Here is a 25,394-nt window from a genome sequence, read left to right on the forward strand (position 1 = left end):
CTTAATAGGACTGATCGTCGCTCTTTCTCGACGCAACGTCCGTCTGGTTGTATAGAGAAGGTTCGTTGGACTCGAGAAATTGCTTGTTGTTGTTGATTTTCCGGGCACACACACACGAACAAGAAGCAGTGGGAAACCTTCGACCCAATGCAAATGCAAGAGAAAAGGAAAAAACTAGCAAGAGATGCCAAGTCACGGCGATAAACGCTTATACATACACAAATAGACCGCCATGATGCAGGGGCTCCACCAGCAGCAGCAGCAACTGGCTGCTCTACTCTCCGTCGCTCTACCCAAGGAAGATTCCACTTCCTCGGCTGCCGCCACCACCGCCACAACCGCCGCCGCTTCAGAAGGTGGCGACGACTCGGGTCGACTCGGAGCCATCAACTCGCTCCACCGCGCGATCCTCTACCCGGCCAACTCGCTCCTCGTCGCCCACTCGGCCACTTTCCTCGCCCAGGGCTTCTCTCAGCTCCTTTCCGACAAGTAAAGCCTCTCTCTCTCTCTCTGTTGCCCTTCTTCAATTTGATATTTGCTTTACATAATTTGCGTGGTTGTAGGGTTCGGTTCTGTGCGAACTATGGTGGTAGTTTTAGGTGTAAAGTAGTTTTAGTTGGGGCTAGTCACCAGGGTTCGCTTGAATTTCGTTTCGTGCTCTGTTTGGTTGCCAAGAAAATGTAGGAAATCCAAAGAAATCGAAAATTGTTAAGCCTTTTTTTGGGTTTTTTGGCGCGTAATTAAAGAAGGCAATACTGTCCAATCTATTTATCTAATAAAACTATTCGTTTTAGTTGAACAGAGATTTTCGTTTTCCGAAAGCATTGCATTGAAGTTCACTTTTGGATTACTGTATTCCCCTTGGTTTTGAAATTTGCATAGTAATCCTACAAGACATCTCCCTTTAGTAAAGGTACCTGGAAATCTAAAAATATCTTCTACTTACTTATTTTGGTTACATTATATGGTATTGTGTAACTTTTACGTGGGTTGTGGGTCAGATTGTATTCGGTGCGACAGTCAGCAGCCATGGCATATGGAGCTCTTTGTGCCGTGGTGTGTTCAATTCCGATCACTTCGAATGGAAGACAAAATCATGTCATGCTCGGAAGTATGGTTGACCGGTTCATTGGTTGGGCGTTGCCATTGCTTAGCAATGTAGGCCCTGGTGATGGGACCGCGGAGTTAGCATTGGAAGGCCTGCGGGAGTTTCTTAATGTTGGAGATGTTGGTGGAGTTGAGAGATTTGCTTTGCCGATCCTCAAAGCATGCCAAGTTCTTCTTGAGGATGAGAGAACCTCCTTGCGTTTGTTACACCGGCTTCTGGGTGTATTAACCTTGATTTCTTTGAAGTTCAGTAGATTCTTTCAACCTCATTTTCTCGACATTATTGATTTGCTTCTTGGGTGGGCATTGGTACCTGACCTTTCTGAATCAGATAGACGTGTTATGATGGACAGTTTCTTGCAATTTCAGAAACACTGGGTGGGTAGTTTGCAGTTCTCTTTGGGGCTTTTGTCAAAATTCTTGGGTGACATGGAAGTATTGCTTCAGGATGGGAGTCCTGGAACACCGCAACAATTTCGGAGGTTGCTTGCGCTGCTTTCTTGTTTCTCAACAGTTTTGCAGTCCACTGCATCTGGATTGCTGGAAATAAATCTACTCCAACAAATAATTGAACCTCTGACCAGAATGGTACCGCGGTTATTGGTATGCTTATCAATAGTTGGGCACAAATTTGGATGGTCGGAATGGATTGGGGATTCATGGAAGTGCTTGACTCTCTTGGCAGAAATATTGTGTGAACGATTTTCCACCTTTTATCCTCTTGCAGTTGATATTTTATTTCAAATCCTGGAAATGAATCATGCTAAGAAACCAATGGGAGCAGGGAAGATTACTTCTTTTCAAGTTCATGGGGTTCTAAAAACCAATCTTCAGTTATTATCTCTGCAAAAGCTTGGTCTCCTTCCATCATCTGTGCAAAAAATACTGCAATTTGATGGTCAGGTATCTCACCTGCGGCTGCATCCAAATCACTTAGTTACTGGAAGTTCTGCTGCCACTTATATTTTCTTGCTTCAACATGGGAATAATGAAGTTGTTCAACAAGCATTGACCTTAGTGATTGAAGAGCTGGAATTGTTAAAGGCCATGCTGGGAAAGACTTTAGGTTATGGAGATGGGGTTGATAGCATTTCAGATGCTAAATCCTATTCAAAATTTGAGTTATTTGCACTGATTAACTTTGACTTGAAAGTTCTTTTGACCTGTGTTTCCTTAGGTGGGCGTAGCAGTTTGGTTGGCCAACCAGACATTGCCACCTTGTATCTTAATAGGTCAGAGAAGTTGGTGACTTTTATTATCGAGAAACTGAATCCTTTTGAATTACCTATTCAGGCCTCTGTGGAGTTGCAAGTCAATGTTATCAAGACATTGGAAAGGCTAACTGCAGTTGAATTTTTAAGCAAGCATTCTTTAAGATATCAGACTAATGAAAAAGCTTCCTTGGACGTTGCTGCTGAAAAAGTCCCCGACGATGACAATTTCAGGGATGGGCTTTCAGCTGTTATCATTGGGCATCTGAGGAAGTATAGTGTGTTCCTTGTCAAAGTTCTTCATGTTTCTTCTCCTCTCGCAGTTAAAGAAGCAGCCCTAGATTGGGTCCAAAGATTATGTGAGAGTATTATTGCTATTTATGAGAAGTCAAATACAAGTACTTATTTTTATGAAGCATCTGGTTATGTTGGGATTCTTGGGAATCTCCTTTTCTCAGTTTTAGATGCTGCATCAGACAGGGAACCAAAAGTGAGGTTGCATGTTGCATTAGTTTTGGAGCTGCTTCTACAAGCAAGACTTCTTGACCCCATGTACTTGTATCCTATTGCTGAAGTGGTCTTAGAAAAGCTTGGCGATCCAGATATTGATGTAAAATACGCATTTGTGAGGCTGCTTGCCAATGTCCTTCCTACTACAATGTATGCATGTGGCCTATATGACTATGGAATATCTATCACATCCAGTCCTGTTATGCTTAGGTTAGGCAATAATTCAAACTTGCACTGGAAGCAAGTGTTTGCCTTGAAGCAGCTGCGTCAGCAGCTTCACTCACAACAACTTGTTTCTATTTTGAGTTACATTTCTCAAAGATGGAAGGTGCCTCTTTCTTCTTGGATCCAACGGCTGATTCATACCTGTCAGAGGTCAAAGGACCTTGCTTTTAGTCAAACTGAGGAAGCAGGAGACTTTGGCTCCTCTGGTGTATGGTTGGACATCAAAGTGGATGAAGATATTCTTTTAAGAAGTTGCTCCGTCAATAATCTGGCTGGTGCCTTGTGGGCTGTACATGAAGCAGCTAGGTTTTGTATTGCTATGCGCCTTCGGACTAATCTTGGTGGGCCCACCCAGACTTTTGCAGCTTTAGAGCGAATGCTTTTAGACATCGCACACTTGCTTCAGCTTGATGGTGAGCAAAATGATGGGAACTTAAGTATGATAGGATCTTCTGGTGCTCACTTGTTGCCAATGAGGTTATTGTTGGATTTTGTTGAGGCCCTAAAGAAAAATGTATATAATGCATATGAGGGCTCTGTCGTGTTGCCCTCAGCTACTCGACAGAGTTCCTTGTTTTTTCGGGCAAACAAAAAAGTCTGTGAGGAGTGGTTTTCTCGTATATGTGAACCCATGATGAATGCTGGGTTGGCACTACAATGTAATGATGCTATAATTCAGTATTGTTCTCTACGTTTACAGGAGCTCAAGAATCTTGTGACTTCAGCTTTGAAGGAGAAATCTAGGTCCCAGTTGGCGGAGAACCTAAATACTATCAGGGATAGATTTTATGGAGACATATTGCGGGTTGTACGGCATATGGCGTTAGCTTTGTGTAAGATTCGTGAACCTGATGCTTTGAGTGGCCTGCAAAAATGGGTTTCAATTTCATTTTCTTCCTTGTTTATGGAGGAAAACAAGTCTCTCGGTCAAAGTGGGGAAATGGGACCTTTTATCTGGATAACTGGGCTTGTATATCAGGCTGAAGGCCAGTATGAAAAGGCTGCTGCTCACCTTACTCACTTGCTTCAGACTGAGGAATCGCTCAGTACAATGGGTTCTGGTGGCGTACAGTTTGTTATTGCACGTATCATTGAGTGCTATACTGCTGTATCTGATTGGAAGTCTCTAGAGTCCTGGCTGTTAGAATTACAAACACTCCGTGCTAAATATGCTGGGAAAGTTTATTCTGGTGCTCTGACTACAGCGGGCAATGAAATTAATTCATTCCATGCCTTGGCACGCTTTGATGAGGGTGATTTTCAGGCAGCATGGGCTTGCCTTGACTTGACACCTAAAAGTAGCAGTGAGCTCACACTTGACCCCAAACTGGCCTTGCAAAGGAGTGAGCAAATGCTTTTACAGGCAATGCTTTTCCAAAATGAAGGAAAGGTAGACCTGATTTCCCATGAATTACAGAAGGCCAAGTCAATGCTGGATGAAACATTGACTGTTTTGCCACTTGATGAATTAGCAGAGGCAGCAGCGTTTGCTACCCAATTGCACTGCATCTTTGCCTATGAAGAAGGTTACAAGCTCAAAGGCAGCCAAGACAAATCCATACAACTTCAGTCAATATTAAGTTCATACATCCAATCATTACAGTCTCCAATTAGTAGATTTCATCAGGATTGTAACCCATGGTTAAAAATTCTCCGGGTTTATCAAAACCTTCTCCCTACTTCTCTTGTTACTCTTAAAACATGTTTGAATATGTTGAATTTGGCCCGTAAACAAGGAAACCTAATGTTGGCTAACCGTCTAAACAGCTATCTGAGAGATCATGTGTCAAATTGTCTTGATGAGAGGCACCGTGATTTTCTCATCTTGAATTTGCAGTACGAGGACATCCTGCTAATGCATGCTGAACATAAGTACGAAGATGCTTTTACTAATCTTTGGTCGTTTGTGCGGCCTTGCATGGTTTATTCGGAATCTGTAGTTTCTAATGCTGAAAAAAATATTCTGAAGGCCAAGGCTTGCTTGAAGCTCTCAGATTGGCTTAGACGGGATTATTCAGATTTGAGTCTGGATATCATTGTTCTAGATATGCAAGCAGACTTTAAGAAGGATTATAGCTCTTTTTATGGCCGAGGTGGACCCTCCTTTAGCAGTGAAAACCAAAGCTCTAGACCAATTGTGGGTCATATTATTGAAGAAATTGTGGGTACAGCTACCAAATTGTCCACTCATCTTTGCCCCAGTATGGCTAAGTCATGGATTTCATATGCCTCTTGGTGTTTTAATCAAGCCAGAGACTCTCTCTCTAACCAACATGAATCAGTCCTTCGCTCTTGCTCGTTTTCTCCTGTGCTTGTTACAGAAATTCTGCCTGAGAGATTCAAGTTAAATGAAGTTGAGATTGCGAGAGTGAAATCTTTGATTTTACAGCTTTTCCAGAACAAGGGTGATCCAAATGGTTTTATGGATGAACAGAGAGAACATAACTTTTTGATTGATTCTTCAGAACTTAATTTGAGTGAGGACAATGCTGTTAGGGCTCTGGCGCAGCAAGTAGTAAATATTATTGAAGCTGCAGCTGGGGCGCCAGGGGCAGAAAATTCCAGTGGTGAATGCCTTTCTGCTACAATAGCTTCTCAGTTGAAGATTTTCTTCCTAAGTGCAAACATTGGCCTGGACGAAGTTGATGTATTATCTGTAGTTGGTGATTTACTTGATGTTTGGTGGTCTTTGAGGAGGAGAAGAGTGTCCCTCTTTGGGCATGCAGGTCTTAGTTTCATACGGTATCTATCGTATTCATCTGCCAAGCTTTGCCATGGTCAGTTGACTGGCTTTGATTGCAAGTCTTTAAAACAAAAAACTGGCAGTTATACCCTGAGGGCTACATTGTATGTCCTACATATTATTCTCAATTATGGAGTGGAGTTAAAAGATATTCTGGGCCCTGCCCTTTTGACGGTTCCTTTGTTGCCATGGCAGGTGAGATACTACTGCTGTGTTTTTTTTCCCTATGTTTTTCGCAATAATTATCAAGTGACTTCAGATCGCAATCTTATTCTGTAGGAAGTAACGCCCCAACTGTTTGCTCGAGTAAGTTCTCATCCTGAGCAAGTGGTCCGGAAGCAGTTGGAGAGCTTATTGATGATGTTGGCCAAGCAATCTCCGTGGTCCATAGTGTACCCAACATTGGCTGATGTAAATGCTTATGAAGAGAACCCTTCAGAGGAGCTTCAGCACATACTGGGCTGTTTGGTAAGGGAAATTGCTTCTATTTCTTTGTTTGACACTTGTGTACATTATAATATGTCTAATATAAAATCTCTTTACACCCATCATTTGAAAATTGGGCATACAAGCATTTCAGAATACCCTCATGTTGATAAATCTATACTAATTCCAACGACCCTCTTTTCATTCACATGGTTGACATTAGTTGGAGGAGCTTCAGCACGTACTGGGTTGTTTGGTAATGGAAATTGCTTCTATTTCTTTGCTCGACACTTGTGTACATTATAATATGTCTAATATAGAATCTCTTTATACCCATCATTTGAAAATTGGGCATACAAGCATTTCATAATGCCCTCATGTTTATAAGTCTATACTAATTCCAATGACCCTCTTTTCATTCACATGGTTGACATTAGTTGTGTGCCTTCTTTAGAAGTTATAATATGGTCTCATGTGTGTTTGCTGCTACTTGGATTTTGTAACTCGTTCATCCATATATTTGTTATAACTGTAACACCCTGGATAAGTATAAGGAGCTGGTGAACGGGATCCTATATTACTTGGCTGGGAGAAGTTTTTGCCCTTTGTAATAATTCCAAGGGGCTCAAGTCAGGCCCAGATGCCGCTTGGGCCTCCCTTGGATTGTTTGAAATGGTATCAAAGACGATCATAAACAAAAGTGTGGGATTTGAATCTTGCCACCTATGATGGAATGACTTGACGAGAATGTTAGAGACTTAAGAGGGAAATTGTAGCACCCTTGATTGAGTATTGGAAGAAGTGGGATCCCATATTGCTTGGGGGGAAGAAGTTCGTTCTTACTGTTTATAATGATTCCAAGGGGCTTCAAATTTAACATTGATCAGCACTTTTGGACTATAGGCCTAGATGTGGCTGGGGCTTCCTTTAGTCATTATAATGACTGTATGATCACTTTTATGATTGAAATATTTTAATTTTAATTTTTTTTTTTTTTTTTTTTTGTGAGAGCTCACCAACCAATCTCATTTGTTTTGGTGGGGACATGATAAGCATTTTCTGCTTCACTTTGTGGCGTGATCATTGTTTATTTTCTTTATACTAAAGCATTGCCAGTATTTCCCTTTTGTTTCCTATTGGAAGTATATTTTCCTGCAAATTCTCCTATGGTTGTGGGATTGCTACTTAAGAAAGGTGAGGATCATTAGATGAACGAGGTAACTAGGCTATATGGGGTTCACATGCTGATAAGGCCTTAAAGTGCCCGTTGGTGATGTAACTTTACAAAAGAAGAGTTTGTTTCAGGAGTTACAAGGTCTGGAGGGTGTAGGGGAAGAAAATATCAGAAAAGGTCAGGTAGTTGCTGAATTGGAAAGATTGACTTTAATGGAGGAAATTTCATGGAGACAAAAGTCAAGGGCCTTGTGGCTTCGGGAGGGGGATAAAAACACAAAGTTCTTTCATCGCATGGCCAATGCACATAGGAGGTTTAACTACATTGAGTCTTTGAGCATAGATGGAGATGTATCTTCAGATCAGGGTGAGATAAAAGAACATGTGGTAGGGCATTTTGAACTTTTGTTAGAGGAACCTTATCCATGGAGGCCCACAATAGATGGTTTAGCTTTTGAGGTAATTGACCAATATAGCATGGATTGGGTGGAGAGACCATTTGAGGAGGAAGAGGTAAAACAAGTAATCAGGAATATGAACAAAGATAAAGCTCCAGGCCCGGATGGATTCACAATGGCTTTTTTCCAGGTTTGTTGGGAGGTGGTGCGAGAGGACGTAATGCTGGTTTTTCAGGAATTTTTCAGTCATGGAAGATTTGAGAAAAGCTTAAATGTTACTTTTATTGCACTAGTCCCTAAAAAGGCCGGTGCAAGAGAGGTACAAGATTTTAGACCGATTAGTCTTGTGGGCAGTGTGTATAAGATACTTGCCAAAACTCTTGCTAACAGGATGAGCACGGTCATGGAGAAGATTATCTCTAAGTCTCAAAATGCTTTTGTGAGGGGGAGACAAATTTTGGACTCGGTTCTTATAGCTAATGAATGTTTGGACAGCAGGCTCAAGTCGGGAGATCCAGGTATCTTATGCAAACTCGATATGGAGAAGGCTTATGATCATGTAAATTGGGATTTTTTGATGTACATGCTGAGGAGATGTGGGTTTGGGGAAAAATGGAGGAAGTGGATGAGATACTGTGTGTCATCGGTTCACTTCTCGGTTCTGATAAACGGTGATCCCGTGGGTTTTTTTCATAGTTCGAGGGGGCTGCGACAAGGTGACCCTCTATCACCTCTCTTATTTGTCTTAGTTATGGAGGCTCTAAGTCGTATGGTGTCGGCGGCAGTAGAAGGAGAATTTTTTTCAGGTTTCTCAGTGGGAGATACCCATGGTTCCACTATTATTTCTCATCTATTGTTTGCAGATGACACTTTGCTTTTTTGTGAGGCAAATGAAGGGCATATACAATCTTTGAAGGCCATCTTACTATGTTTTGAAGCGGTATCCGGGTTGAAGATTAATCTTGCAAAGAAGGAGATGGTTGCGGTTGGAGAAGTCAGAAATATTAGAGGGTTGGCGAATATTTTGGGATGTGGGGTTGTTTCGTTGCCATTGAAGTACCTTGGGTTACCGTTGGGGGCTTCTTTCAAAGCAAAGACAATTTGGGAAGGGGTGCTGGAAAAATTTGAGCGTAGGTTGGCCGGGTGGAAAAGGTTGTATCTCTCTAAAGGGGGGCGAATCACACTTATGAAGAGTATCTTATCCAATCTCCCCACTTATTACTTATCTTTATTTCCCCTCCCCGCAAGTATTGCTTCTCGAATAGAGAAACTTCAACGGGATTTTTTGTGGAGTGGGTTAGGAGATGAGCGTAAGTTCCATCTAGTAGGGTGGGAAAAGGTATGTTCCCCTTTGAGAGACGGTGGGTTGGGGGTCCGGAATATGAGGGCGTTCAATAAGACCCTATTAGGGAAATGGTTATGGCGTTATAACCATGAGAGGGGGGCTTTATGGAAAGGGGTGGTGGATATGAAGTATGGAAGTGAAAGAGGGGGTTGGTGTTCTAAAGAGGGTAGGGGGACATATGGAGTGGGGCTATGGAAGTTTATTCGAAAAGGATGGGGCTCTTTTGCTAGTAACACTCGTTTGCGGTTGGGGGATGGTAGTAGGATCAGCTTTTGGCAAGATGTGTGGTTGGGAAACACGGCCTTGAAGGATGCTTATCCTATGATTTTCAGAATTGCACGGGAAAAAGAAGCTATGGTGGCTGACTTGCGGGTTCTTAACCAAGGCACACAGGAGTGGACTATCAACCTCACTCGGGATGCACACGATTGGGAAGTGAATGAGCTGGTGGGATTTCTGAGCATGCTGTACAACATTACCACTGCTGCCACTTTGGAAGATACGATGGTTTGGTGCCCCTCTAGGAAAGGGAAATTTTCGGTAAGCTCTTTTTATGAATCCATTAATATGCACCAAAGGCATATTTTCTCTTGGAAGAATATCTGGAGGACTAAAGCACCGACAAAGGCTGCATTTTTTGTGTGGACGGCAGCTCTAGGGAAGATTCTGACCTTTGATAATCTTAGAAGACGTGGCCTTATTATTATGGACTGGTGCTGTTTGTGCAGAAAAAGTGGGGAAACGGTGGACCATTTACTTCTTCATTGTGAGTTTGCTCGAGATATATGGACTAATTTTTTCAGTAGAATGGGATTAACATGGGGGATGCCGGGTAGGGTGGTTGACTTGTTAGCAAGCTGGAATGGGATCTCAGGAACAGCACAAATTGCAGCAGTGTGGAAGATGGTTCCTATATGTATTTTCTGGTGTATTTGGAACGAACGTAATGAGAGACTTTTTGAGGATCATGAACGCTCTTTGGAAGAGTTTAGGAACTTTTTCTGGAAGACCTTGTTTGTGTGGGCCATTGCTCTTGATTTGAATGGTCTTAGTTTTCATGATTTCCTTGTAACTGTTTCGAGTCACTAATTGGTGTATTCACATGTATACTTCTAGTGTACCTGGGCTATGCCTCTTTCATATCAATAAAATAACCTATTACTTATCAAAAAAAAAATATTTTCATACTTGTCAAAAAAATGGGCATAATATTTTTGTGATTTGAAATACCGAATCATTACCGTACAATTTTCTGCTTAGTAGTTAATGCTTCACGAAACATCACGTTTACCAATACTATATTATAGTTAAGAACTTAAGCATCCTTCCCTTAATTTGATATTTGTTTTAAAGAGGACAATAACCCATAATTTTATTAAAAAACTATCACTTATGGCGGAGGAAAAATTGTGGTTACATCCAAAACATCTTGGGGGTTACAAATTATCATCAAATCCCAAAACCAAGATGTTTAAAAATTATACTTCTCCTGTTTTAACCAAAGTGTAAGCAATAATTTTTTCGTTTCTGTTTTAACCAAAGTGTAAGCACTATATTTCTTACAGATATAAGATAACATGGCTCTATCTAATGACAGATTTCCTCTGACCTATCTTGGCAGCTCACTCCATTGAGAAAAATCCTTATTGGTCCCTGTCGCTCCTAGCTTCAAGAGCCTGTCCGCCACTGGGTTAACCTCTCAGAACACATTCCCAATAGCATAGACACAGTTTCACTGCTCAAAAACTTGATCTCAGAAATGAGTTAGAAACCATGGAATGGTACCTCAGCCACAAACATTCAACACCCACTTTTGAATCTGACTCCACTTCAACTTTCTCCAAACCTAGTCTATTGCACAGTTTCAGTCCATCAAGGACCCCCTGTACTTCTGCTTTTGTGTTTGTTCCCTCTCCATATGTTTTAGAGAAGGCTGCTACCATATGTCCCTTATCATCTCTAATAACCGCACCCTCACCACTTGGTCACGAATTCCCTAGACTACACCCATCCGCATTCAGTTTGAAGCATTCCCTAATTGGCCTCAACCTTCCTGTGTACACGGGCTATGTCTATGTCATTTGTATCAATAAAGTTACTTACTTTTCAAAAGAAAAATTGGCTCAACCAGTGCAAGATCCTCGCCTCCCAGGTCTTGGCTTTTATCATAGGAATTCCTCTTTGCGTAGCATTCCCTTAATTTGATCTTGCTTTATGTTTTGTGCTGAAGAATTTTTGTAAATATGATGCTTAATCATCTTGAATTTTTTGTTTCCTGGTTGAACTGGGTTAGTAGAAGATTATAGCATAATCTTGTTACGTGCAGAGAGAGCTCTATCCAAGGTTGATTCAAGATGTTCAGCTGATGATAAATGAGCTGGGAAACATGACTGTTCTTTGGGAGGAATTATGGCTCAGCACACTTCAGGATCTTCACACAGGTACCATCGTGTCACTTATATGAGGCTTTTGCTGTCATGATGTCATTTAATTCATGCGCATTTCATCATCTCATTATATTGTAAGGTCTCCAGATGGTAAATTTACTATAAGTATGCATCATGCAACTTTGACTATGAACATTAGATTACGTGTCTAAAATATTAAGTCAACCCAAAATGAACTGTTATGTGCATGTTGAAATCTGAAGGTGTGGACACCAGGCAAATGTGGCAGTGTACATAGGTTTTTTCAACTTGACCTTTTTTTTTACAGATAAGAATGAAGGTTTTTTCGACGCAACTTTATTTAGGGTTGTTGTCTGGGCTATTTTTGTCTCATCAATTTCCTTAGGGTTTTGATGTTCTGGGATATTTGACTCATCAATTGTCACATGGTATATTCTTAAAATTAGAAATTGTTGAAAAATCACAACTTTTTAATTGCAAATGGTGCTAGCACACATTCTTGTGGGTTTCCCTCATACATACTGCTACTTTTCTATTTTTCTCTAATCACACAGCATATTGAACTGTCTGACTAAATATACTTTCAGATGTAATGAGGCGCATTAATTTGTTGAAAGAAGAGGCTGTTCGGATTGCAGAGAATGTCACTCTAAGCCAGAGTGAGAAGAACAAGATAAATGCTGCTAAATACTCGGCCATGATGGCCCCCATTGTTGTGGCATTGGAACGTCGTCTAGCTACAACTTCCCAAAAACCCGAAACACCTCATGAAGTATGGTTCCATGAGGAATATAGGGAACAATTGAAGTCAGCCATCTTAAATTTTAAGACACCCCCAGCATCTGTAGCAGCACTTGGAGATGTGTGGCGTCCGTTTGACAATATCGCGGCATCCTTGGCATCTTATCAGAGAAAGTCAATGGTTTCATTGAAGGAAGTTGCACCACAACTAGCCCTTTTATCATCTTCTGATGTGCCAATGCCTGGTCTTGAGAAGCATGTCACAGTATCTGAATCCGATGCAAGAGTCACTACTGGTCTCCAAGAAATTGTCACAATTGCTTCTTTCTCTGAGCAAGTGGCTATTCTATCAACCAAGACTAAACCTAAGAAACTTGTAATATTGGGTTCAGATGGTCAGAAGTACACATATCTTTTGAAAGGGGGAGAAGATTTGCGCCTTGATGCAAGAATCATGCAGCTCTTGCAAGCTATTAATGGGTTTCTGCATTCATCTCCTGCAACCTGTAGTCATTCTCTTGGTATTCGATATTATTCTGTGACACCAATCAGTGGTCGAGCTGGTCTGATTCAGTGGGTTGACAATGTGATAAGTATCTACAGTGTCTTTAAGTCTTGGCAAAACCGTGTCCAACTGGCACAGCTCTCAGCATTGGGTTCTGGCAATGCAAAAGATTCAGCTCCTCCACCTGTTCCCCGACCAAGTGATATGTTCTATGGTAAAATCATACCAGCACTCAAAGAGAAAGGCATTAGGAGAGTAATTTCAAGAAGAGACTGGCCTCATGAAGTCAAGCGCAAAGTTCTTCTGGATCTAATGAAAGAGGTTCCTAGACAGCTTCTTCATCAAGAACTATGGTGTGCCAGTGAAGGATTCAAAGCCTTCAGCTCAAAATTGAAAAGGTACCTTTTAATCTATATTCTTGACCCAACTGTACTAAAAATTTTAATCCAATTACCCGTGGTCCCTAAATTGTACAACTTTTTTCCATGAAGTTTTAATAAGTGCAATATACTCTAAGGCCTGGTTTGTTTTCACAAACTATCTTATCTCATCTCATCTAATCATTACAACTTTTCCAAACTAAATATAATAAACAATTCAACTTTTTCAAATCTCATAACAAAAATAATATTAAAAAATTATATTCTAAAATATTTTATTCAACTTTTATCTCATCTCATATGTGTAACCAAATGAGGCCTAAAAGCCATGGTCACATGTCTTTCTTCTTTGCCTTGAGTCAAATGTTCAGTTGGCCTCATCTTTTGCCTTTGGCATTGTGAACTTAAATCAATCAACTCTTTTGTGCTGGTGTATAGAGTGATTCTCATTTCATATTCCTAAATCAAACGTTTGAACTATTTCTGAAGGTGTATGAAATAGTTAACATCTATGATGCGGTCAATGAAGGATTTAAGGTTTTGAGGTGTAAAAGGCAAACTCTATTCTTTAGTGTTGAAAAAAACCCTTAGAGACCTTAACAAAACTTTTTTCTAGGGCCCTGCCCCGCCCCGCATGGGCGGGCAAGCTACCCCGCTCCACCCATGTGGGGGCGGGGTCCCCTGCCCCTACTAAGTCTCACATTGCTTAAGGATGACTATTGTATTGCCTTGGCTTTCTATATAAAGGTTAGCCTAGGAGGCCAAGGCAATCCAAAATCTAACTATAATGAGTTTAAGTTCTTTTTATATTTATAAATTTTAATTTATTATTTAAATTATATTATAATTTGGGTCTAAAAAAATATTTTTGGACCAAAAATATTTGTTTTTAAACACAAATGTGTTGACCTAGGCGGGGGGCGGGGCGGGGCGGATGTGGTTTTTCCAAAAACCCCCCACATGGTGCGGGGCGGGGTGCAGGGGAGGGTACCCCTCTCCCCGCACCATGCGGGTATCACCCCTACTTTTTTCCCCTTGACAAAACTTAAAAGCCAAAGAACTGATAATCAATCGTCAACTTTTAATTATAACAAAATATTATCCTTTTTTTTTTATAAGTAACAAAATATTATCCTTAAAACGATACTAACTAAAAAAAACATAGTAACAATGAAGCATAGCTCTCTGCAATTCTTATCCTTGGTTTGTATATATATGAGAGCTAAACAAATATCGAAAAATAATTTCTCTTTAATTTTTTTTTTTACTTATAAAAAAAATTGTTTTTTACTGGAGAAATAATTTTGCAGTTACTGTACTTATATAAATGCTGTTGCATCCAACTCTTTGAGAAGAGGAAACTCATTTGTGTCTGGCTCTGATTTTGCACAATCCAATAGATGCCCAAATGATTGTTTTCCTCAATCATTCTTTTTTCATCATGTCACTTGAATGAACAACCTATGAGCACTACTTATCTAATCATCAAGATTGTTGACCAAATATGGAGATTATTCCACTTCCAAATCATAATTTATTGGGATGGTAGATCAGTAAAGTATCCGATGTCATTTATATGAGTGGTACTGTGATATTATACCAATTTTTAGGCACATTACTTTGTGCTAATGGTTGCATATATATTACCTATATAATTTTCAAAACAATGTCTTTTGTTTCTATTGTGCCACCTCAACATTTTTATAATTAACTTTATCATAATCATCCAAATAATTTTAATTTTTTGCAAGCATTTTTATTTCTCATTTAATTTTTATTTGAATAAACCTTCAATACACGAAAGACCCTTCAGTTTTTACTTTCCAAAATAGCCAATCATAAATTTAAATAATGTTAGAGGACACGGAATTTTAGAGGCCAGAAACACTCGTCTTCTTTCATTCATAACATTTTGTCTTCGTTTGGTTGAACCACATCATCCATTCGCGTGTTAAATGACCATAAATTTAAAATAATTTTAAAGGTCATGATTTAATTTTGTTGATCATTTGATTTATATGTATTTCATTAAAATTGGTAAGCAAAGAAAATCACGTTTAAATAATTCCACACAATCAAGTTATAAACTAAATTAAAAATAGGATAGAATTAAATGATCTTACTGTGGGTAGTTAATTGAACTGACCATAATACTTCTGTTAGATACTTGAAATTATACTTGCGGCCATATATTTTAATATAGAGGTAAATAAGGTGCCTGCTACTCACTGCTTAACTTTCGGGTAGTTAGCTGCCATTACAAGGTAAACCATGGCTGCAATGTCTCGCTCTCTCTTTTTCAATAAAATAAGGACATGAAGAATTATAGAGAAGGGAATTTAATGTTGAAGTCTACAATCTCTTCAACCTTACCACAGACATCCATGTGCCCCCAGCTACTAAGCTAGTTTCTTTCATCTAAATACATGGTTTAAATAGGTTAATTGGCAAAAGAGAACCCAGTATGACCTGTGAATTTTCTTTCTAATTTCTCATTATTTAGAATGGTACACGAGTCTTCCATGTTGTGCAATTAGAAAATATTTTGTTTATTAGATTATGCACAACAAAATGTCAAATACTTCAACTATCAATTTTGGTTTTGACTTGCAGGTATTCTGGAACTGTAGCGGCCATGAGCATGGTGGGCCACATTCTGGGCCTGGGGGATAGACATTTGGATAATATTCTTATAGATTTCTGTAAAGGAGATATTTTACATATAGATTATAATGTTTGTTTCGATAAAGGGCAAAAACTAAAAGTTCCAGAAATTGTTCCCTTCCGTCTTACACAGACAATTGAAGCAGCTTTGGGGCTGACCGGAATAGAAGGCACCTTTAGATCAAACTGTGAAGCAGTTGTTGGTGTTCTGAGAAAGAACAAAGACATACTCTTGATGTTACTAGAAGTGTTTGTTTGGGATCCACTGGTAGAATGGACACGTGGAGACTTTCATGATGATGCAGCAATTGGTGGTGAAGAAAGAAAGGGCATGGAATTGGCTGTTAGTTTGAGTTTATTTGCATCACGAGTTCAGGAAATTCGTGTTCCCTTGCAGGTACCTGTCCATTTCAAAACTGGAGCTTGTATATCTCTCTGTTTGAAGAAAATGGAGAATATGTGGTTCCTGGCAAATCTTGCACATGCATTGCAATGTCTCTGTGATGGGATTGTACTGAATTACTCGTATTTTGTGCATCATCTTGTAGTTTGAGTCTGTATCTATCTGGTACTGTAGCCAGTCTTTATTTATCACTTTGCACATAACAACATCTTTAGTATTCTAGAACCTAAAAATTCGCTTGCCCTTAATTGCAGGAACATCATGATCTTTTATTGGCTAATCTACTGGCCATTGAATCTTCTCTTCAGGTGTGAGGGAGTACTGCCTACCAGTTTGTGGCTACTTACAATTTTTTATCCTTTGTTAATTGTCTTTTTATTTTCAAATTTAGCTGACTTTGAGAATTTATGTACCAGAGATTTGCTGATATCCTAAGTCAATATGAACTTGCCTCTGCTCTTTTTTTTCGAGCTGATCAAGAGAGGTCTAACCTTATTCTACACGAGACATCGGCAAAGTCATTTGTTTCTGAAGCAACTAGCAATTCAGAGAAAACTCGTGCATCATTTGAAATTCAGGCTCAAGAATTCGCTCAAGCGAAGGCTGTGGTTTCTGAGAAAGCTCAAGAGGCAACAACTTGGATGGAGCAGCATGGAAGGATCCTTGATGCTTTACAAAGCAATTTGATTCCTGAAATTAATTCTCGTTTAAATCTGAGTGGCATGGAAGAATCCTTTTCACTTACATCTGCTGTTCTGGTGGCGGGGGTTCCATTAACTATTGTTCCTGAGCCCACACAAGTACAATGCCATGATATTGATAGGGAAGTTTCTCAGCTCATTGCTGAGTTAGATGAGGGGCTCTCTTCTGCCCAAACTGCCCTCCAAGCATACTCTTTGGCTTTGCAAAGAATCCTACCTCTAAATTACCTTTCAACCAGTGCAGTGCATGGCTGGACACAAGTTTTGCAACTTTCTGTGAATGCAGCATCCTCTGACATCCTCTCTGTTGCCCGAAGACAGGCTACAGATCTTATGGCAAAAATACATGGTGATAATCTCGATTCTGTCAAACGCAGGCATGGTGATCTCTGTCTTAAAGTGGAGAAGTACGCAGTAGAGATAGAGAAAGTTGAAGAAGAGTGTGCTGAGCTTGCCAATGCTATTGGTTCAGAGACTGAATTAAGAGCCAAGGATAGTGTTCTGTCTGCTTTTATAAGATATATGCAGTCTGCTGGTCTTGTAAGGAAAGAAGACGCCCTTTCTTCCATTCAGTCCACACACTCTAAATATGAGGGGACAAGGGATGCAAGATTGCAAAGGGAGCTGGAAGAGAAGAAGGAGAAGGTGTTATCTGTTTTGAATGTAGCTCTTAGTTCTCTGTATAATGAGGTTAAGAGTAAGTTACTAGACATGTTTAGCAATTCTACGAGAGTAAGAAGTGGAAACAATAGATTGCAGTTCGATTTTGGAACTATTTTCTGTAAGTTCGAAGAACAAGTTGAGAAATGTATTCTCTTGGCAGGGTTTGTTAATGAACTTCAAAAATTGGTCAGTAGGGAGATAACTAGCATCGATACAGATAAAGACCATTCAAAATATCTTTCTGAAGGGGAGTGGGTCTTTATTTTTAAAAGTGGTTTACTTTCCTGTAAGAGTTTGCTTGGGCAAATGACAGAAGTTGTTCTACCAGATGTGATAAGATCTGCAATTTCTTTCCCTTCAGAAGTCATGGATGCTTTCGGATTAATCTCACAAATCAGGGGTTCTATTGATATGACACTGGAGCAGCTTCTTGAGGTTGAAATGGAAAGGGCATCTTTGGTTGAACTGGAACAGAACTATTTTATTAAAGTTGGTCTCATTACTGAGCAGCAGTTGGCTCTTGAAGAAGCTGCTCTGAAAGGTAGGGATCATCTCTCTTGGGAGGAGGCAGAGGAGCTTGCTTCCCAGGAAGAAGCTTGTAGGGCACAGCTGGACCAACTACATCGAACTTGGAACCAGAGGGATGTACGTAGCTCTTCACTCATAAAAAGAGAAGCTGACATAAAAAACTCCTTGGTTTCTTCAGAACGCCATTTCCAGTCTCTAATTTATGCTGACGAGGAGAGGGAGCTGCATAAAAGCAAAATGATAATATCCACCTTAGTTAAGCCCTTCTCTGAATTGGAATCGATGGATAAATCCTTGTCTCCATTTGCTGTTTCTAGTACCTCTCACTCAAATGATATCTCGGATTTAGTGGATTTGATGAGTTCTGGAAACCCAATATCTGAATATATCTGGAAGTTTGGAGGATTGTTGGACAGACATTCTTTTTTTATTTGGAAAATATTCCTTGTGGATTCTTTTCTTGATTCATGCATACATGATGTAGCTTCATCTGTGGATCAAAATTTAGGATTCGACCAGCTCTTTAATGTTGTAAAGAAAAAGCTAGAGTTCCAGCTTCAAGAACATATTGGTCAGTACCTGAAGGAAAGAGTTGTTCCTGCTTTTGTGGCTTTGTTAGATAGAGAAAATGAGCATCTGAAGCAACTAACAGAGGCAACAAAGGATGTTGGTCTTGATCAAGTGAAAAAGGATGGTGGGGCTGTGAAAAAGGTTCAACTTATGCTTGAGGAATACTGCAATGTTCATGAAACGGCTAGAGCGGCAAGGTCAGCAGCTTCCCTTATGAGAAGGCAGGTAAATGAGCTCAGAGAGTCTCTTCACAAGACTAGCCTAGAGATTGCTCAAATAGAATGGATGCATGATACCTTGACACCCTCCCATGGTAACAAGGTCACACTTGAGAAATTTTTTGCCAGTGATGATAGCTCATATCCAATTATTTTAAGCCTCAGCAGAGCCAAATTGCTGGAGAATATACAATCTGCTGTGTCAAAGATAGCTAGATCACTTGACTGCCTTCAGGCTTGTGACCAAACTTCTGCTACAGCAGAAGGGAAGCTTGAGAGAGCAATGGGGTGGGCTTGTGGTGGCGCAAATTCTAATGCAACAGGAAATGCTTCTATCAAGAGTTCAGGAATTCCTACTGAATTCCATGACCATTTGATGAGGCGACGACAGTTGCTGCGGGAAACTAAAGAGAAGGCATCAGATATAATGCAAATTTGCGCATCATTATTGGATTTTGAAGCATCAAGAGTTGGCATTTTCCAGTTTCCAGGAGATATTCATCCTTACAGGAATGGCAGTGATGGCAGAGCTTGGCAGCAAGTTTACATGAATGCTCTAACAAGATTGGACGTTACCTATCATTCTTTTACACGTGAGTTCCTGAGAGTTCACTTATATTTGTCCATTAATTGCAGTTTTATGCGAGTAGTGAGTGTATTTTTCATGTTCATCTTAGGTACTGAACAAGAATGGAAACTTGCACAAAGCACCATGGAGGCTGCTTCCAATGGCTTATATTCTGCAACTAATGAACTCTGCATTGCCTCTCTCAAAGCAAAGTCAGCTTCAGGTTACATGTATTTTATTAGCATTCATCACTGCATCCTTACAAACAACATGCTTATGCACTTGTCGTGCTAAGCATAGACATGTTCATTGCTAGGTTAATATTCTATTTTTTCATTTATAGGTGACTTACAAAGAACTGTTCTTGCTATGAGAGATTGTGCATATGAAGCCAGTGTTGCGTTATCAACATTCAGTCGTGTTTCAAGGAGCCATACTGCCTTGACTTCTGAATGTGGTTCCATGCTTGAAGAGGTGTGGCCTTTACAATAATTGATGCTAATCAGATTTCTTGTGAGTTGATGCTAATGCGGAAAATGATTTAGCTTCTACATCCCTTATGATAATTGATAAATTTGTCTCGGTAGTCCATAATACTGATTGGCTAATTGGTACTAGGCCATTCTTCATGCTGGCCACCCATTTAGCTGCTTTTTTCTGTTTCTTTCCTTTTGCAGTTCATAATTTTTCAGAGCTACTGATGAATTGTAATTCAAGGGATTCTAACGTATTCTTTTCTTGGTTTTTGTCTGCCATTAATGTTTTTGTACTTTTTGTAGGTTCTGGCAATAACAGAAGACCTACATGATGTTCACAGTCTAGGAAATGAGGCCGCTGCAGTACACCATTCTCTTATGGATGATCTTTCAAAGGTTCTCATTGTCTCTCAAATTAATCGTTACGATCCAAATTTTTTTATACTGTCACTCATAGCTTGCTCATCCAAAGTAAATAAGTGTTTATAAGTGGGGACTCACTATCCAGATATCACAAATAGAACTTTTTTTTTTTTTTTAAAGATTTGCTTGTCCAGGTCTGCCCTGAAGTCGCAACAATATATTATGATTTTCTCATGTATGTGCAGGCAAATGCTATGCTTCTTCCACTTGAATCAATGTTGTCTAAAGATGTTGCTGCGATGACTGATGCTATGGCTAGGGAGAGGGAGCGCAGTACAGAGATATCTCCCATTCATGGACAAGCCATATACCAGTCTTATTGTCTAAGAATCAGGGAGGCCTGTCAGAGCTTTAAGCCCTTGGTACCATCACTCACATTTTCTGTGAAGGGCCTCTATTCCATGTTGACCAGGCTTGCACGCACTGCAAGTCTACATGCTGGCAATCTTCATAAGGTACTTTTTACCATTCTGAGATGGATTGTGTTGATTTTATTTTAATACCATTATATTTTGAGAATCTCAAGGTGCCTGAACATGAATGCTTTCTCTTTGACAGGCCCTTGAAGGACTAGGAGAAAGCCAGGAAGTAAAATCGCAGGGAATTAGTGCCTCTAGGGCAGATCTTGCTGGTGATGCTGCTGAATTTGTGGACAAGGAGGGAGGAACCCTCTCCATATCCGACAGTGGAAGCACCGAAAAATTTCTTGGTGTTAATGAACTTTCTTTGGAAGATAAAGGGTGGATATCTCCACCAGATAGCATCTGCAGTAGCATCTCAGAATTTGGCTTCAGCCTTGCTGAAGAAAACGTTCCAGATTGCTTAAATGACCTGACAGATGAGATGGGGCAGCTTTCATGTGGGTCCAGTGCCACAGGTTATCAAAACTCCACTCCATTTTCTCAAACTGATTTTCAAGGAATCTCAGATTTTAAGAAGTCAGGATCCAGTTATATGGAGGATAATGTGCTTGATACAGGCTCTGTCAAGTCAGCAATGAATGAACCAAATGAGTATCTCAAAGCTGTGACAGCACCGAATAAGGACTCAGAAGAGAAGTTTGAGGGCAATGATAATATTTTTTCATCAAGGAAAGCTAAGATTGAAGATGAAGATCGTGAAGCTCCTCTACCTAATATGCATAGTAGTAGTCGAGTAGGCAGGGGTAAGTATTCCGTGTATCCTATCAGATTTTCTATGTCAATTGTTTACTTTCCCTTTCGGCTTATCTTTCTAAATAATTTAATTAATATGGGAAACTAAACCAGTTCTGCCATTGAAACTATAAGGGCTCATTTGGATTATAAGAATATCTCTGAATATCTATGAATAATAGTGAAATAGTTTGAGTTAAGATGTTTTATTAGGTTTTAGGAAATGAGAGAGAAAGTTGAATTTGAGAATTTCTAAAAATACCTGACAATAGTTGTGTTCTCAAACGGACCTTAAGGCCTCATTTCTTTTCAGGAAACTTCTCAACTCATCTCATTTCATCATTACAATTTTCACAAATTCCTATACAAAATAAAATAAACAATTCAACTTTTTTAAATTCCAAAGCAAAAATAATATTAAAAAAATATATTCTAACAATATTTTATTCAACTTTCAACTTTTATATCAACACATCTCATCTCATCTCATCTGCAAAAGCAAATGAGGCTCATTCCTTCCTATGCGTCAAATTAATAACCCTTAAACAATAATAAAGAATTTTGATGAGATTTTAGTCGCTCTAGATTAGTTCTTGCAACTTGAGCACACATTTCATAATTGACCTTCTACCCCCAAGGATTACTGAAATTTGAGTCTCGTGATTGTTGGGTGTTGACCTAGTTGTCACTTTCTTGTTTGTACTTTGTCATCACTAGGTAAAAATGCTTATGCAATGTCAGTTTTGAGGCGAGTTGAGATGAAACTAGAGGGTGGAGACATCGGTGGCAACAGGTACCTTTATTCTTTGGAACTCTATGGTAGGATATAAATTAATTTCTTATTAACAGTAGACCGTTGTTGGACATCCAGGGATATCAGTGTTGCAGAGCAGGTGGATTATCTACTTAAGCAAGCCACAAGCATAGATAATCTTTGCAACATGTATGAAGGTTGGACTCCATGGATTTGAGATTGTGAAGCCTTCCTGCGTTTTATACAAGCTGTGATGTCAAATTACTCCGTGCAAGATACATTGTCAGGGGTGTTTCATTCACTTATTAAGCTAAATGACAGACTTGATCCGTAACATATGCCTGCCTACAAGGAAGCAATAGAAGCTATATGCCTCTGCAAGCCCCCCACATATTTGGCATTAAAATTTCTTGCTTCGCTCTGAGCTGTTAGCCTTGCAAACCCCATATTTGGCTTCACAACGTCCTGATTTCTCCCATAGAATGAACCATGGGCATCTCAAGTGAGATATTTGCCACGAGTTACAAAGAGCTGCATTGGACGGTGCTATCCAAGCATGTTTGGTTTGGCCCATGCCTTGCTTCATGTGGTCAACAGTTGTTCAGACAGAGGACATACTTCAAGCCCGTCCAAGACACATCTCATGTTAACATGAATTCCCTTGGAAGATTTGCTTTTGTGACATTACTAGGGCTTTCTCTGCCGCATTCCATGCATTCATCGCCTTCATGCCTGACATGGTAAGTCTTCTTGCCTGCTGCCCATGCAGGAAACACTGTCGACGAGTTCAAAACCTATTCTGTTAATGGCAGGAGAGAATGGGATGTGCTTTCGGAAGGATGTTAGCTCCGGGCACCATTCTGTCATGATAAATTGTAGTCGCTCGCGTGTTTGGTAGATCAACAGTATCTGTAAAGGCAGTTGAAGTGCATTTGCCAACATCATTTACATATCGATAATCACTTGTTGTGATATTTACTTGTTCAATAATAGGCAGTTTGATTCAATATGGCCTTGGGCGGAGGCTACATATCTTGCGTACACTGCCATTAGTTATCGAGTCTTCTTGCTACCTTTTTTCTTTCTTTTTTGGACGGTCCTACTCGGGCTCCTATTGACAGGACTAGTGACCGAAATTTTTTTTTTTTTTTTTTAATTTTCCATTTTTTGAAAAAAAAAAAAAGTTAAAAAAATCTTTATTTATTCATGGGAATGCAAAAAACTAATAAAAAAATGGGTCTAATGGTTGTCAATTAGGGACCGACTATCATTTTTTTTTTTACCTTTAGCTTCCGTTTGATAGTAAAATAAAATAATTTTAAATAAAAATTAAAAGTTAAATAAAATATTGTTAAAATTTTATTTTTTAATATTATTATTATTTTAAAATATAAAAAAATTAAACTGTTTATTATATTTTATATAAAAATTCAAAAAAATTATAATAAAAAAATGAGATAAATTAAAATGATTTTCAATCGAGCCTTAACATTGACTGGACCAGAATACCCACTTGGACTAAAACCGAGGGACGTGGCTCGGTGCTCCTGCTGTTATTGTGTTACAACACCTTACTGGATATGCATAGAACCGAGGATGCAGCATGAGAAAAGTTCCTGATTGATTTTTTATTTTTATATATTTTTTATTTAGATCTTGTTGGTTTTCAAGAAATATCTCATATTATCTCACTTTATTATTATAATTTTTTTAAATTTTTATATAAAATAAAATAAATAATTTAATTTTTTTAAATTTTAAAATAAAAATAATATTAAAAAATATATTCTAATAATATTTTATTTAATTTTTTAACTTTAATCTTAATTCATCTCATCTCATCTCATCTCTTCTCTGAAAACAAATTAATTCTTAGTGTTAAGTAAGTATTTTTAAGTGACTTTATGAATTTTTTTAAAAAAGGCATTTAAAAAGATTTAAAAAATACTTGAAAAAAATATAAAATAAAAAAATATATATTTTATACGAATCATCGGGCGCCACTGTCTATGACTCTTGACTTTTTTTTTTTTCTTTTTTTTTTTTTTTTTTACAAAATAAATTAAGATACCAACAGCTTGCTGTGGACCTGTGGTTTCGAGACACTGTGGGTGTGGGGACAAGGAAATGACTGAAGACCCGACAAAAGTGGCTCTCCCACTGTATATAATCTGTTTGTTTTAAGGCGCACACAAAAAAATTTACAAGAACGTGTGCGCCTGTGTATATCAAGCTTCTAATTTACCACTTATCAACCTTCCTATATAAACCCGACTTTCTTTCACCCCCTCCTCAAAATATCAACCATCCAAAAGCTTCAAATATCTCCAAAAAAAAAACATCCTTTTACGACTTTTTTTAGTCATGTCTGCACTGGTGGATATCTGGACTAGTGAGCTTGCCAAGCTGCGAGAAAAGGCCAGTCAAGCCATCTCCAACCCTGCTAATACTGAACCCAGCCCCAAGGTTCAACTTCAACCCATGAAGGAGAGCTCAACCTGGTTGAGTCAAGCTTTTAGCCGGTTCAACCGAGTCAACTCGTCTGTGGTGCTGTATTCTGAAGCTTCAGTTTCTATGATTGTTGACTATTTAAGTGCTTGAATATATATTTTAAGCGCGCCACAGTCCGTCTTTAAATTTTGTTTCCTTTTCTGTCTTCTGTCTTGGTCCCTAATTCCCGTGTGAAATGATATTCCATGTACGTGGGCTCAAAAAGATGTCGCTCTTGAACCGTTTATGTTAATGCATTTTTACTTTCCTTGAGAGTATAAGAAATATCACCAACTTTTTTCCTTTGTTTATTAACAAATGTCTCCACAATCCTTTTGAACTTTTGGGATGAACTTATGGACCGGTTTGCTGCTCCCGAGTGATGAGGGAAAACAAAACAGATAATCATCAACGAACATGCATGCAATAATATTGGAATTGCATCTGCATCATCATGTATATATATATATATAATATATATATATATATACTTCAATTTCTTTGATGAACTTATAAATGTAATGATCATGTTTTGGTTTATGTAGTAATAATTATAATTAGTTGTTGTATTGAATTTATGCCTTTCCATGAATCCTTAAAACTCGTGGTA

At 39.1% G+C, this 25,394-nt stretch overlaps 1 protein-coding gene across 3 annotated transcripts; it reads left to right on the forward strand.

Annotated features, from left to right (window-relative positions):
• On the forward strand, positions 1–23,324 carry LOC109010227. 3 transcript variants are annotated; one of them, XM_018990992.2, is made up of 16 exons: positions 1–489; positions 1,002–5,991; positions 6,076–6,264; positions 11,465–11,579; positions 12,134–13,190; positions 15,786–16,233; positions 16,494–16,547; positions 16,656–19,512; positions 19,597–19,710; positions 19,831–19,961; positions 20,267–20,359; positions 20,572–20,841; positions 20,945–21,263; positions 21,366–21,551; positions 22,258–22,333; positions 22,412–23,324. In XM_018990992.2, the coding sequence occupies exons 1-16, from the start codon at positions 233–235 to the stop codon at positions 22,509–22,511; spliced, it is 11,256 nt and encodes a 3,751-aa protein (XP_018846537.2). In that variant the 5' UTR covers positions 1–232; the 3' UTR covers positions 22,512–23,324. The 3 variants fall into 3 exon arrangements, with proteins under 3 accessions (XP_018846537.2, XP_018846536.2, XP_035540628.1); XM_018990991.2 differs by having other exon boundaries at positions 20,945–21,551; XM_035684735.1 differs by lacking the exons at positions 20,267–20,359; positions 20,572–20,841; positions 20,945–21,263; ... (1 more) ...; positions 22,258–22,333; positions 22,412–23,324 and having other exon boundaries at positions 19,597–19,717; positions 19,831–19,895.
• The last annotated feature ends 2,070 nt before the right edge of the window (positions 23,325–25,394 follow it).

Source organism: Juglans regia, chromosome 13, assembly GCF_001411555.2.
Source record: "Juglans regia cultivar Chandler chromosome 13, Walnut 2.0, whole genome shotgun sequence".
Lineage (NCBI taxonomy): Eukaryota > Viridiplantae > Streptophyta > Magnoliopsida > Fagales > Juglandaceae > Juglans > Juglans regia.